The following is a 13,013-nucleotide window of genomic DNA, read 5'->3' as shown; positions in this document are numbered from 1 at the left end:
CGTGCTGAAGTCTCGCTCTTGGGCATCTGTGGCATCATATGGTCCCGGCTCCAAACCTCCTTCCTCCCTTTGCTCTCCTGGCTGTACTCGGCAAGCCTCCCACCCCTCTCAGGAGCTAAGCCCAGCCTGGGCCATTGCTGTCTCGATTTCCTCGCTCGCATCTGGAAACCACAACGCGCGCAGCAGCCCCTCCCTGCGGCCCAGAGAGATGGCCGAGGTTTCCGGGCGGAATCCCAGGCGCAAAATCCCCGTTCGGAGCTGAAGGCAGCCTCCCGGCCTGTGGCGACTTTGCTGGCGTGGGGCAGGGGCCTCTGCTAAAAGCTGGGGGAGGTGAGTCGGCACACAGGCCCCCGGAGGTAGTGCCCGGGCCGCGGTCGGGGTCTGGGGCTCCAGGAAGCACTGCTCCCACGCCCGTCCGGGAAGGCCAGGCTTCGCCGAGCGCCCTCGCCGGGTGGAAAATGCCAGTCCGTGCCGCGCTCGGGCCCCCCGACGTCCCGGGCAAGTGGCAAGCGGGAGGGGCCGCAGCCGGGAGCAGAGCGTCTAAGTCGCAGGCAGCGGCTCTGAGCAGGGGCTTGGGGTGGGGTTTGAAGTGCTGGCTCGGACCCAAGCTACGGACGGGAGGCGTAAAGAAGGCCTGTCGTTTCTGTTCTCACACTGTGCAACGGGGCATGTGCCACGTCCCGGGCCACCCTGCTCGGCGGCGGGTCTTGGAAGCGAAGGACGGACTTGCGTTTCACGCGCAGCACGTCCCCCCCGTTAGGCACGCGCGCGCGCACACACCTCGGCGATTTACACCCTCGAACGAGCCACGATGTCTAACGCACGCGCACACACACACACACCTGTGCACGCGCCACGTACATTTATATGGGGGAGGGGATGCGGGCCTCGCCTGTACACAGGGTACCATGGACCTAAGGCGGGCCCAGGGATTTATGGCACAGGATTTGTCCACCTAGTCACAGGCTTTGGAGAGCCCCCCCCCCCCCGCCCCCTGGAGCGGTCCCGCGGTCCCTCCCCAGCAGCAGGGAGGGCCCAGGTCGTTAGCCCCAGTCTTCAAGAGCAGACGGCGAGGCCCAGCGTGGCCAAGGAAGCTGCTCTACCCGGTGGCGGTAGAGCCTGCACCCGACCCCTCTCTCCCGGATCGTACCATCCCTGCCACCTCTCGTCCCCACACGTGGGCGGCTGTCATCTGTCTCGCTCGCCCTGTAAGCGCCCTAGGGGCAGAAACCGCGAGCCCCTCGTTTCTGCACGAGGACACGGCCGAGGGAGGCAGCAGGCTGTGTCGCAAAGAGCCGGACGGAGGCTCCACATCGGTCACTGCTGGTCACCGGCTGTGCGACCTCGGGCAAATCGCCTAATCTCTCTGACCTTCGGTTTCTGCCTCCGCAACCAGGGGTGATCACACCAGCTTCATGGTATTGCCATGAGACTTGTAGGAGGTGCTCAGTAAATGCGGGCGCACGTCTGTCGGATGAACCGAGGAGGGTCTTACACGTACACACAAAGAGCACCCGGCAGGGGCGTGACAGTACCCACTAATTGTGGCCCTTCTCTCTTAGCGCAAGGGGCTGATCTCTGTCCACCTAGAAGGAAGAAATGAACAGAGATGGAAAAGCCAGTTGCATCTGTAATATGGCTTTGTCGGCTACCATGTTCCCAGGAGACTTGGCCGAGCTCCTAGGCTCCCTGCCCCGGCTTCCTCCGTTCGTCTCCTCCTGGTGGACATCTTCCTCCTTCAGTCACAGAACCTTTGGATAATCCTTCCCAGAACTCCGCTTCCTCGAAGTTTTCCAGGCAACTGTCACAAACCCTTTCTTCCGTATGAGCATCCATAGTCATTTTTTCCACTGCAGTCCCACCGGGCCCCTGGACGGACTTGCAGTCCCATTATCTGTCAGTTTTACGAGGATGGTCGTGTATGGGGTTTGGCTGGAAGGCAAAGACCTGGCTGCCATCTGTCTCAGAGCCCTCGCCGGGTTAGGATGCCGGGAGAGCTCTCCCGCGGGGCCTTGCGTGGGAGCTCCTGAATCTGGACACCAGTGTGGGCCGGGTACGGTTGGGTGCCCAGAGAAGGTCCCCAGGCGGGGGCTGCGTGCAGGAGAGGTGCCCACCTCCTCCCGTCCCGTTGCCCGGGTCTGTCTGGACTCTTGGCCGCTGCGCTGCGTGTGCCCTTGGCTGAGCCCGTGGAAACGGACGGGCTCTCTCTTCCCCAGCACCACCCGGTCTGGGAGGTACCGGGCTCCAGTGTGTGTGGACCTGCACACGGCCCCTTTCCTCCTCCTCACCCAGACACCTGCTGCCCTGCACCTCGCACCTCTTCTCCATCCAGCCCTTGTCCTCCCAGCCACAGCAACCCCGAAGGAAAGCTGATCTGGCCCCTTGTGTTTCCCCCAGCCTATAAGGAATGCTCGGTTTCCCTCCTGAGCTAGGAAAGCTCTGGAAGAAAGAGCAGGATTTGCAAGGGAAGATCTGAAAATCTGAGCCCTGGCCACTTACTAGTTGGGAGACCCGGGGAAAGTCCCTCACTTGCTCTAAGCCTCCATTTCTTTGTTCTATTTATTTAAAAAATGTTTAAAGTTTATTTTTTATTTTATTTTATTTGAGAGGGAGAGGGAGAGAGAACGAGCGGGGGAGGGGCAGAGAGAGAGAGAGGGAGACACAGAATTGGAAGCAGGCCCCAGGCTCTGAGCTGTCAGCCCAGAGCCCGACGCGGGGCTCGAACCCGCAAACCGTGAGATCGTGACCTGAGCCGAAGTCGGACGCTCAACCAATGAGCCACCACCCAGGCACCGCTTTTTCTTTAAGAAAATGAAGTTAGTATGTGGGTTTTGTAGCAAGGCTTGGCACCAACTATGGGGGGGGGGCACCATGAAGGTTCAAAGGATTTCACAACAAATCACACAGATACACTCCCTGCCCTCCTCAACCATACGGCGCTTGGGGGACCATCGGTCACCCAGCTCCAGAGGCACCGGGCGGTGGCCGGCCGCCAGCTCTCAGCCTCAGATCTGGGTGAATCGGAACAGCGTCTTTGAACTGGTGGGCGACTAGCTTTACCCCCGAGCCTCAGCTCCCTCATCCACAGATGGGGACGTTGGTCCCCAAAGAAGGTGTCCCTGTGAGCTGGTAACGAAGCCTTTCTTGCCACCTTCCCTCTGTCTCTTGGCTTTACTGCTGGCAGCAAGCTCCGGCCCGGGCTGTGGGATCTTGGATTCGGAAGCTCTTTCCAGAAGCCCACCTCCTGCCCAGCCGGGACCTGCCTGTACACCTTAAAGCCAGCAGGCTGGCTGTGTTCTGCCACGTGTCTTACTCCCCTGGCTTTTTGAAGGTGCAGACCCCTCCTCCCTTCCCTTTGGGTTGCCCTGGGGTGGAGAGAGGAGGAGAGAGAACCCTTAGGATCCTCCCCCCCCCCCCAGCAGCAGACTTCATGCGCAGGGCCCCACCGTGCACGCTTCCTAAGCTATCGGTGGCTGTGCCAGCCCAAGGCGCCAGCGGCTGGGGTTAGAAATCGCCCAAAGCAACGTTTGCTCAAGAGAGGCGCTTTTGTTGAAAGCTGGTGTTTCCCTCTCCAAATTCTCTCGGTGTTTTCCGACTCCTCTCCTTGTAGTATCTCCAGCACTTGGAGACTCATGTTCCAAACCCGAGACTTCACGAATCGCCTGCCAACTTCCTCGCTTCGCGCTGCTCGGGGAAGAGTGACCGGCCCAAGGTCACACGGCCAGCCCTGGGCAGGGCTGGCACGGGAGTCCGGGCCCCCGACGCCCCGCTCCACCAAGTGCCCCTTTCCTGCTGCGTTTCAGGTGGCAAAGAAGGGTGTAGATCGCCTGTTTGCTTTGTCCCGCCCCCCCCAGGCGCTGCCTCCTCCTCGCTTCCCCGACCCCAAGCGTGAGGGGATCAGCCGACCCCGTGCAGCCCCGGCTCTCCCCCTGGCCTCTATGTGGGCACCTCCTTGGCCCCACACTTCCAGCCCCTCTTCATCTGGCCCGCCATGCCGCAGAACCGGCTGGAAAAGAGATCTGGGCCCCCTGTCTGAGCCCCTCCAAGCAGGACTCACCGTGGCCAGGGCGCTGCCCGCGGCTGCTGCTGTCACTGCCACCAGCGTCCAGGGCAGGAACCACCTCATGCCTGGGAGTCAGGGGCAAAGGCATCTACCGAGCAGCCCAGAGGATCCGGCCGCCTCTCGGGGGAGCTGGGCCGAGAGACTGGCCTGGCCCATCAGGAGTACCAGATATGTCTCTTCCCACAGGCCTGGGGCGGGGGGGGGGGGGGGGGGGTTATTAAAGCAAGATCTGACGTCAGAGTTAAGGACAAACCCTGCATTTTCCTCTGAAGAAACTTTTCCTGCCTCTCTCTCTCTCTCTCTTTTTTTCCTTTCTTCCCTCTGTCCCCACCTCCAGCCCAAGCTTGGCCAGCCTCTCCAGCTCTGACAGCTCTTAAAGGGAAAGTTACAGGGCTATGATTTCACACTGGGGCAGTAAATTCTCACGGAAGGAGCCGGGGCCATCCTGCCAAGGTATTTCACGAAGGTGGGGGAGGGGGGGGGATCGCGGGGCGGGGTTGGGGGGGGGATGCCAGGAGGAGGCAGAGATACAGTTACCCTGGTGGGCGGGCTGGGGGGACCTCTGAACGTGCTCCCAGCGGGGGAAACGAACTCCCTCCCGTTTCTTCAGGCCGTTCCTGCTTCTAGTTTTCATTTGCCATCATTCACTCTTCTCTCCTTGGCTGCGGATGGCTTTGAGTGCAGCCGTCTAGAAATGATAGGAATTTACAAATGAACTCAGCCCTGGGGCTCAGGCTCTCGCCCTCCCTCCACGACAAACGAAAACCACGGTTTCGCCAATTTACGGGAGTTCCATTTGCCTCTCATCAGCCAGAAGCCTTCTGGTGCCGGCACCGTCTCCCCGCGTCTGGGCCCTTGTTATATCCCTGGTGGGTTTGGGTGGCCAGCCTCCCCCCTGCTGGATATTGCCACTCACGGCAGGGGTCTCCCCCGGGGCCCCGTCTACCCCCGTGGAGCTCCCTCATGCCCTGTGTGGATGTAAGCAACAGCCTCCCTTCTGGCCCCCCCCAAGGTCCTCTACCATTCCCCAAGGTCATCAGAGCGAACGTTGGAAAACCCAACCAAGATCCCTCCTGGCTGGAGCTTCCCCGAGCCTGCCCGTCGACTCACGTGGAATCCCCAGTCCCGGCGGGCTGTCCGAGCCCTCCCCGCACACTCCTCTTTCCACTCTGCCTGTACTCCCCTCAACCATGCTGGCTTCCTTGGTCTTCCCCTCACGCCCCAAAGAGGTCCCATCTCTGGGCTCCAAGGGGACTCCCTGCCCTGTGTTTTCCCTCAGCAGTTACTTCCTCTCTTTTTCTTTTCCTGCAGCCTACGAAGGGAATACGGGAGCGCGCACGGCTGCTCGGCAGTGGTGTAGGTTTGTGCGAGGGAGTTCGTGACCCCAACGGTGACTCCGACGGTCTCTCCATTTGTCGGCCTCGGACTGGGCCTCTCACCCGATTCTGGCCAGTGAGACATAGAGAGAAATCTGCTGGGGGCTCCTAGAAGGGATGGCATCCCTTGGGGGGAGAAAAAAAAAAAACAATGGTCGACTCATTTTGTTCTTAACTTGTGCGCAAAGTTGATGGCTGGAGCTGCAGCAGTCATATCGAGTACGTGAGGCACAAGCTTGAGGATGAAGAGCCAACGTGCCGAAGCTGGAGGAGCAGAAAAGAGAAGAGGTTGGGTCTTTGGGATTTTGTAGTGTTACTGAACCAAACCTGGAACAGCTACCTCGAGGTTCAGCGAACCCCCGATGGACACCGTCGGCCCCGTGCCATGAGGTAGACGGAGTGGAAACTCAGAGATGCTAAGTGATTTCAGGGCACGCACCAAGCCAGGGTCAGGCCTGGGGCTGGGACCACAGACTCTGAACCGTGACAAGACAGAGTCCGGACGGGGCACTTCCAAGCGAGCAAGCTTGACCTGCCAGCTCCTGTCGGTGTTCTCTGATGGGAGCCACGCGGAACCCCGAGACCACGACAAGCAGTTGGAACTGACGACCCCGAAGCACGATACTGTGCGGGTCCCTTGCGCCTGCTGGTGAAGCCCCCAGTGGCCCGGCCGGCCCCGCTGCAAGTGGCCGTTCTTCAGCCCCAGTGACACCTGGAGGGCGGTGACACGGTGACTCGGGCCGAGTGGCGGGTTAGGAAGCAAGACCCCTGAGGTACCCCCACGGTTCCGCCACTTCCCGGGGGGGCCTTGGGCAACCGGCAACATCTCTGTACCTCGGTTTCCCTTGTTTAAAGAAATAGGATTGAGTTAGCGCCTAACGCACAGGGTCATCAGGGGCTGTGAAGGAGGCGGTGAGGTGTGGCCACCCGTGGTCGGAGGAGTCAGAATGGGCGGCAGCCGAGGCCGGTATGATCGGGTCGTCCTACGTCCAAACGGTTCCAGGGATTCAGCATCTCGAACGATCTCACGGGGCGGCCTGGGTATGTGCCTGGGTTCACCCTCGGCGAATGGGGGCCAGGCACTTCCCACACACGAGCCGGACAAACTCTAAATGACTGGCTGGTGGTGACGGGGACACCAGCTGCCGCTTGTGACGCATCCGTCACGTCCCAGCGACGCTTGCTACCTCGCCGAATCCCCATCTCGGTTCATCCTCGCAGCTGACATCTCACTGTCATTGTGCCCTTTTGCAGATGAGGAAACTGAGGCCTGGCCGCGGCCACTCAGCTGGTGCAGGGCGAAACTGGGATCGGAACTCAGACCCGTGTGGCTTCGAAACAAGTTCTTTTTTCAAGTAGACCAAGTTGCCTTGCGTGTTGAACGAGGAGATGAGTCAACACAGAAATGAATGAGCATGGTAGATGGACAGGCAGATGGACAGACGGATGCATGCGTGGGGAGATGAAACCCCTGTCTGAAACATTCCGGCTCCCGGGCTGTCCCGGGCTGGGCTCCGTTTTCCACACCCACGTCTCCTTCCCCAACCACTCTGCCAACACAGGCCCTGGTTGGTCTCACAGACTGTGAGGTCTGAGGGCCACAGCAGACCCACATCTTCCTCTGTGCTGTGTCCCCAGCAGCCACACAGATTCTGGCACAGCATGTGCCTGAGGCCTACTGTGGGTGAGAGGTCACATGAGCACATGAGCAGATGGAGAGGTGGTGAGGGATGTATGGGTTTGAGGAAGGAAGGAAGGAAGGAAGGAAGGGGGGAGGGAGGGAGGGAGGAGGGAGGGAGGAAAGGAAGGAAGAAAGGAAGGAAGAAGGAAGGAAGGGAGGGGGAGGGAGGGAGGGAGGGAGGAAAGGGAGGGAAGAAGGAAGGAAGGAAGGAAGGAAGGAAGGGGGAGGGAGGGAGGGAGGAGGGAGGGAGGGAAGGAAGGAAGGAAGGAAGGAAGGGGGAGGGAGGGAGGGAGGAGGGAGGGAGGGAAGGAAGGAAGGAAGGAAGGAAGGAAGGAGGAGGGAGGGAAGGAGGAAGGAAGGAAAGAAGGAAGGAAGGGAGAGGGAGGGAGAGAGGGAGGGAGGGAGGAAAGGGAGGGAAGAAGGAAGGAAGGAAGGAAGGAAGGAAGGAGGAGGGAGGGAGGAGGGAGGGAGGAAAGGGAAGGAGGAAGAAAGGAAGAAGGAGGGAGGGAAAGGAGGTAGGGAGGAAGGAAGAAAGGAAGGAAGGAAGGAGGAGGGAGGGAGGGAGGGAAGAAAGAAGGAAAGAAGGAAGGAAGTAGGAATGGAGGGAGGAAAGGGAGGGAGGGAGAGAGGGAGGAAGGAAGGAGGGAGAGAGGGAGGAGGGAAGAGGGAGGGAGGGAGGGAAGAAGGGAAGGAAGAAGGAAGGAAGGAAGGAAGGGGGGGAAGGAAGGGAGGGAGGAAGGGGGGGAAGGGAGGACACTTGGAGGAGGAGACAAAGGACCCATGTGTCTGTCTGGCCACCCCGTGCTCCCCAAAGATCCTGAAGAGTGTACGGTGCTTAGATCTTCAGAAACTCTTTGCTGAGAGGCAGCCAGGGAGTAATTGAAAGGTGGGGGCCCGGCAGGGCAGTGTCCTGGCAGATCCAGGTGACAGCAGGAGTGTGTGGGGTGGGGTGAAGGCGACATCCTGCCTTTTCGCAGGCATGAGGCCTGGGGACGTCACACAGGGGTATTTCTTTCCATCCTCCTTGGTACTTTATTTGTAGGGGTGCTGTGGAAGGTTCACGGCAAACTGCCAGGGCCACGCGGGGCCCCATCCGTACTTAGCATTGTCTCCTCTCTCCTACTCACCCCTGCGCTCCACACCTCTCCCCCCCACCCCACCAGCCAGGGTCTGCACCCTTGAACTCGTGTTATCTCTGCGTATGCGTCTCCGTAAAATACGTCGTGAGGTTTTAACTCAATCGTCGCGCACGAAGCATTTACCGTTCGCTGAGCTCTGCTCTGAGTGCCTAGCAGGGAGGGTAGGTGTGCTGATCTCGCGCCTCTTTACATTTGGAGAAACCGAGGCACAGAGCGCTAAAAGATCAGCAAACAAGTAGCAGAGCCCAGATTCGAGGCCGGCGGGTGCGCTCTGCGTCTCGCACGCTTGTGACTTTTTACTCGGGAAGTGGGGGGACGCGTCCTCAGACGGCCTCCTTCCAGCGCCCGTGTTCCCACTCCCTTCCGTGGATGTCAGAAATCTCCGTTCCCTGTCTCCAGCGTGCTGTGCCTCGGTTTCCCCAGTGCGCGAGCTTCAGGCTCCACCTCATCCCGTCCCCCTCCTGAGGGGCCCTCCCGCGACCTGCAACTCGCCACCGAGTTTGTCTGGGATTCGGGCCTCACCATTACTTGTCGCCGCGGCCGATGCCACCCCCGTGTGGCGGATGCGCAGGCCTGGGCCGGATCCTGCCTCCTGCCGCCTGCCCATTCATCTGCTGTGTGGCTTCGGAGAAGTCACGTAACCTCTCTGTGGGCTGGTTTCGTTGCCTCTAAAGCAGGGACGAGAGGGGTACAGACACCCTGAACCGTTCGTGGGCCAGAGTCAGTGCTGCGTCAGGGTGCGTCCGACAAGCTTAGCGCATGGTGAGCGCTGGGTAGAACCCTCAGCTGTGACACATACTCTCATGTGGCCTCAGTGTGGGAAGCCCGGGGTCTGGACAAGGTCCCGCATCCAGACCTGACACACAGGAGGTGCTGAAGAGCTCTGTGGCCGAGCACAGGAAAGGCAGACCGGGCCGTGTTTAGCTCAAGCCTCCTTCCCAGAGGCCTCTGCTTCCGCCTCTCCCGGGGTCCCTGCCTCCAGCTGGTTGCGTGTTGTCTCTTAGCCTGAGCACGGCTTCTAGAAACTTTCTCCAGCAGACCTCCCAGAGCTGTAAATAAATTCCAAAGAGGGACTGGAGGAGGGGGTTCAAGAGCAGAGGCCACTTGGGAGCATTCCCGTGCCAAACAGTAAGGCCTCCTTGACCAGAACCAGATGCACAGAAGATTCCAGACGCTCTCAGGACCAGGCGCCCAGGAAGCCCCAGATCTGTTCCCAGACTATTTGTCATTTGTTTGTCCCATGAATGCAGGCAGCGTGTGTCTGGGGGCTACTCAGACACACACAGCACACCCCCACCTGGGAAGCAGAGGCAACCCGGTTCGGATGGCAGAGGAGGGGGAGGTGGGGCGCCTTGCCTCCCCCCCTGCCCTCCATGCTTGCTCGGTGGCCCGGGTGGGGCTCTGCTCTCTGCCTGGGGCCCGAGCAAGAATGGAAGAACCCTTGAAGGATGACCCTGGACTCCAGGTCTGCTTAGATTCCAAGGGGTCGAGATAACGGTCCCTCATGCCCAGTGGAAACATCTAGGTCTGCTCCGGGAGGCTGGAGTCATGGGCAGCCCCTGATTGGCTCCCCTGGTCACTACTTGGTTCTGGAGCAGTGACTGACCTGGGCAGGAGACCACGTCTAGTGTCAGCCTTGGAAACAGGTGGGGACTCCCAGGACCCCTCACTTCTCACCCGGGAAGGTAGAGGGGAAAGGCGAGGGTGCTGGGGTCAGGCCGGTCTTTGTTACGTACCAGGTGGCAGATCTTGGGAAAGCCATGTCCCTTCTGAGCCTCAGTTTTCCTGTCTGTAAAATGGGGGTGCCGATCCCATCGACCTCCTAGGGCCGTGACCGGAGACCGAATCACTGTTTAGCATGTGGTGGATGCTGAATAAATGGCTGGGATTAATATGATTTTTGCTGTTTATCATCACAGAGCCCCACCTGGGTCCCCGCCTGGGTCACCCTGAGCCACCCCTGGGTCTCCTCCTCAGCAGGGCTGGGGTTGGGACCCTCACCCGGATCAGGATAGGAAGGTTCCCCGTGGTGATGAAAATCACCTCTGAAAATCACAACGATGACTCCGTCACCGTGGACTCACTTCGTCTGTTCTGCACACCTGTTCGTGCTCTTTCCGCGTTTGGCTTCTTTGGCTCCGCCTGTCTGTGAGATTCATCCTCGCGGCTTCTCCGGCCACTGTTGTCCCCGCGTGCAGGGCGGTGGGGGCGGGAGGGGGGCGTGGTACCTCTGCGATGCAGTTCTGGTACGTGGTCCGGCCTCAGAGCCTAACTGTGGGGCCCGGCCCTTCCCTCTGCCGTGGGGGACCCAGCTGGGACTCTGCCTCTGTGTCCAGCTTTCACCCCTGTTGCCCTGGACCTGGGATTCCCGGCTGGATGGGAGGCAGCAGGGACACTGTCCCAGAACCGACCACGCCTCTCCATCCCTGCGCCCCCTCTGAGCTGACCCCGTGCTTCGCGTGCAGTGGTGACTCCGTAGATGTGAGTTATGCGAATAAACCTCCCTCGCCCTCTTAGAAGAAGACCGCGTCATCTACCTCATGGGATTTTAGTGGCTCTTAAATCAAAGAAAGCGTGCACCTCTCTGTGTTCCAGATTCCTGTGAAAGTTGGTGGCGTGGGTTAATTCTCTGTGCTGGCTGCTCGCCCAACCCTTCCCCATGTTTTTTTGTGTTTTTTTGTTTTTTAAGACTTAATTCTTTTAGTTTGAGGTTCAAAATAAAGTTGAAAGGCGCAGAGATTTCCCTTATGCCCAGTGGCCACATACAGGCATATCTACCCTCATGATCAATGTCACCCACCAACATGGCACATTTTTTTTTGTTTTTAACTAGGGATGAACCTACGTTGACTCATCGTGGTCACCCAATGCCCACGGGTACATGAGGATTCATTCTCGGTGCTGCGCACTCTGTAGGTGTGGACAGACACACAATGGCATCCATTAAAATATCATAGAGTATTCTCACTGCCCTAAAAATCCTTTGTGCTCCGTTCATCCATCGCCCCTCACACCAACCCTTGGCCACCACTGACTTCTTTTTTTTTTTACTCTCTCCATCGTTTCGCCTTTTTCAGGGTGTTCTAGAATTGGAATTATGCCGTATCTAGCCTTTTCAGATTGACCTCTTGTGCTTGGTAATATGTTCTGAAGTTTCCTCCGTGTTTCCTTATGCCTTGATAGCTCGTTCCCTTTTTAGTGCTGAATAATATTCCACTTCCTGTATATACTACGGTTTATTTATCCATCCACCTGCTGAAGCCCGTCATGGTTGCTTCCAAGTTTGGCAGCTAGGAATAAGGCTGCAATAAATATCTGTGTGCGGGCTTTTGTGTGGCCATAGGTTTTCAACCCCTTTGGGCAAATACCAAGGGGTGCAGCTGTTGGATCGTATGGTAAGAGTATGTTTACTTATTTATTTATGTATTTTTAATGTGTATTTATTCTTGAGAGAGAGAGAGAGAGGTAGAGGAGCAGAGAGAGAGGGACACAAAATCGGAAGCAGGCCCCAGGCTCTGAGATGTCAGCACAGAGCCCGACGCGGGGCTCGAACCCACCAACCGTGAGATCGTGACCCGAGCCGAAGTCGGATGCTCGACCGACTGAGCCACCCAGGCGCCCCAAGGGTGTGTTTAATTTTTTAAGACATCACCAAATTGTCTTCCAAACTGGCCACACCATTTTGGATCTCCACCATCAGGGGATGAGGGCTGCTCCTCTCGCTCCGTATCCTTGTCTGCATTTGGTTTTGTCAACGTGCCGGATTTGGGCCGTTCTAGTAGGTGATGGAGCCATCTCTCACTGTTGCTTTAATCTTCCCATGGTTTTTGTTTTGTTTTGTTGTTTATTTATTTGTTTATGTGGAGAGAGACAGGAAGAGCATGAGTCGGGGAGGGGCAGAGAGAAGGAGAGAGAGATAAGTCCAAGCAGGCTCCGTGCTGCTAGAGCAGAGCCCGAGGTGGGTCTCGAACCCACGAACCTATGAGGTCACGATCTGAGCCGAAACTAAGAGTCAGATGCTCAACCGACGGAGCCACCCAGGTGCCCCAATCCTCCCATGGTTTCATTCATGACCTCAGAACCACGGGATGAAGCAGGTGCTGACTTCATTTTACTGAAGCAGAAATTGAGGTCAAAGTCGGCTGGGACCCCAGAGTGCCAGGGCCCTTACCCATGTTTCTGCCGCTCTGAGGGAAGGGCACTCAAAGCTCCAAGGCTCTTGCATATTTGAGGAGGAAAGGAGAGAGTGGTCTGGAGCCCTGGGCGGGCTTGGCGGAAAGTCTGGGCACACGCTGAGCTGTGGAGGCTGTGCTGGGAACGGGACACGGTCTGCAGGAAGGGCGCAGGGTTCCAGGCCGGGGAGCAGCGAGAAACCCGGGTGTGGACGGGAGCCTCGTGTTACCCTCGTCCTTGGCACTGAGGCTTTTCGAAACGCCTGTGGAGGGAGCCTCAGAGGAGCAGGTTCAAAGCCAGCCTGGGCCAGGAGACACCCCAGCATCTGTGCCGGGGGGGCGGGCGGGGGCTCGGCCAGGCCAGTGATGGGCCCGTCGGCCTTTGTTCTTGAGCTTCTGGGCATCTGGCCGGCCTCAGATGCAGCCCAGTGTGGTCTGGACGTGCTCAAAAGTAACGATGCGTGGAATTCACTTCCAAAACGTACAGATTCCCAGGACTGCAACCCAGAGGTTCTGAGTCAGCCAGCGGGTCTGGAAAGCACTGCAAATTTGCTTTTAAACAAACACTTCCTGGTAAGTCCG

The 13,013-nt window shown here is 58.6% G+C and overlaps 1 protein-coding gene and 1 long non-coding RNA gene across 2 annotated transcripts in view; one reads left to right on the top strand and one right to left on the bottom strand.

Moving 5' to 3' along the window:
* Positions 1–4,270, bottom strand: part of CCN4 (cellular communication network factor 4) — a 35,714-nt gene extending 31,444 nt beyond the window's left edge. The window contains exon 1 of the mRNA XM_019823167.3: positions 4,058–4,270. Within this exon, the coding sequence (XP_019678726.2) occupies positions 4,058–4,126 (69 nt within the window). The 5' untranslated portion in view covers positions 4,127–4,270. The remainder of the gene's footprint in view (positions 1–4,057) is intronic.
* A 58-nt stretch (positions 4,271–4,328) lies between these two features.
* On the top strand, positions 4,329–5,574 carry LOC123383069. Its single transcript, XR_006592356.1, has 2 exons — positions 4,329–4,516; positions 5,375–5,574. It is a non-coding gene; the product is annotated as an uncharacterized LOC123383069 (long non-coding RNA).
* Positions 5,575–13,013: the final 7,439 nt, after the last annotated feature.

The sequence above is a fragment of the Felis catus genome, chromosome F2, assembly GCF_018350175.1.
Source record: "Felis catus isolate Fca126 chromosome F2, F.catus_Fca126_mat1.0, whole genome shotgun sequence".
NCBI classification, from domain to species: Eukaryota; Metazoa; Chordata; class Mammalia; order Carnivora; family Felidae; genus Felis; species Felis catus.
Note: the sequence above shows the minus strand (reverse complement) of the source record. Positions and strands in the feature narration are given on the sequence as shown.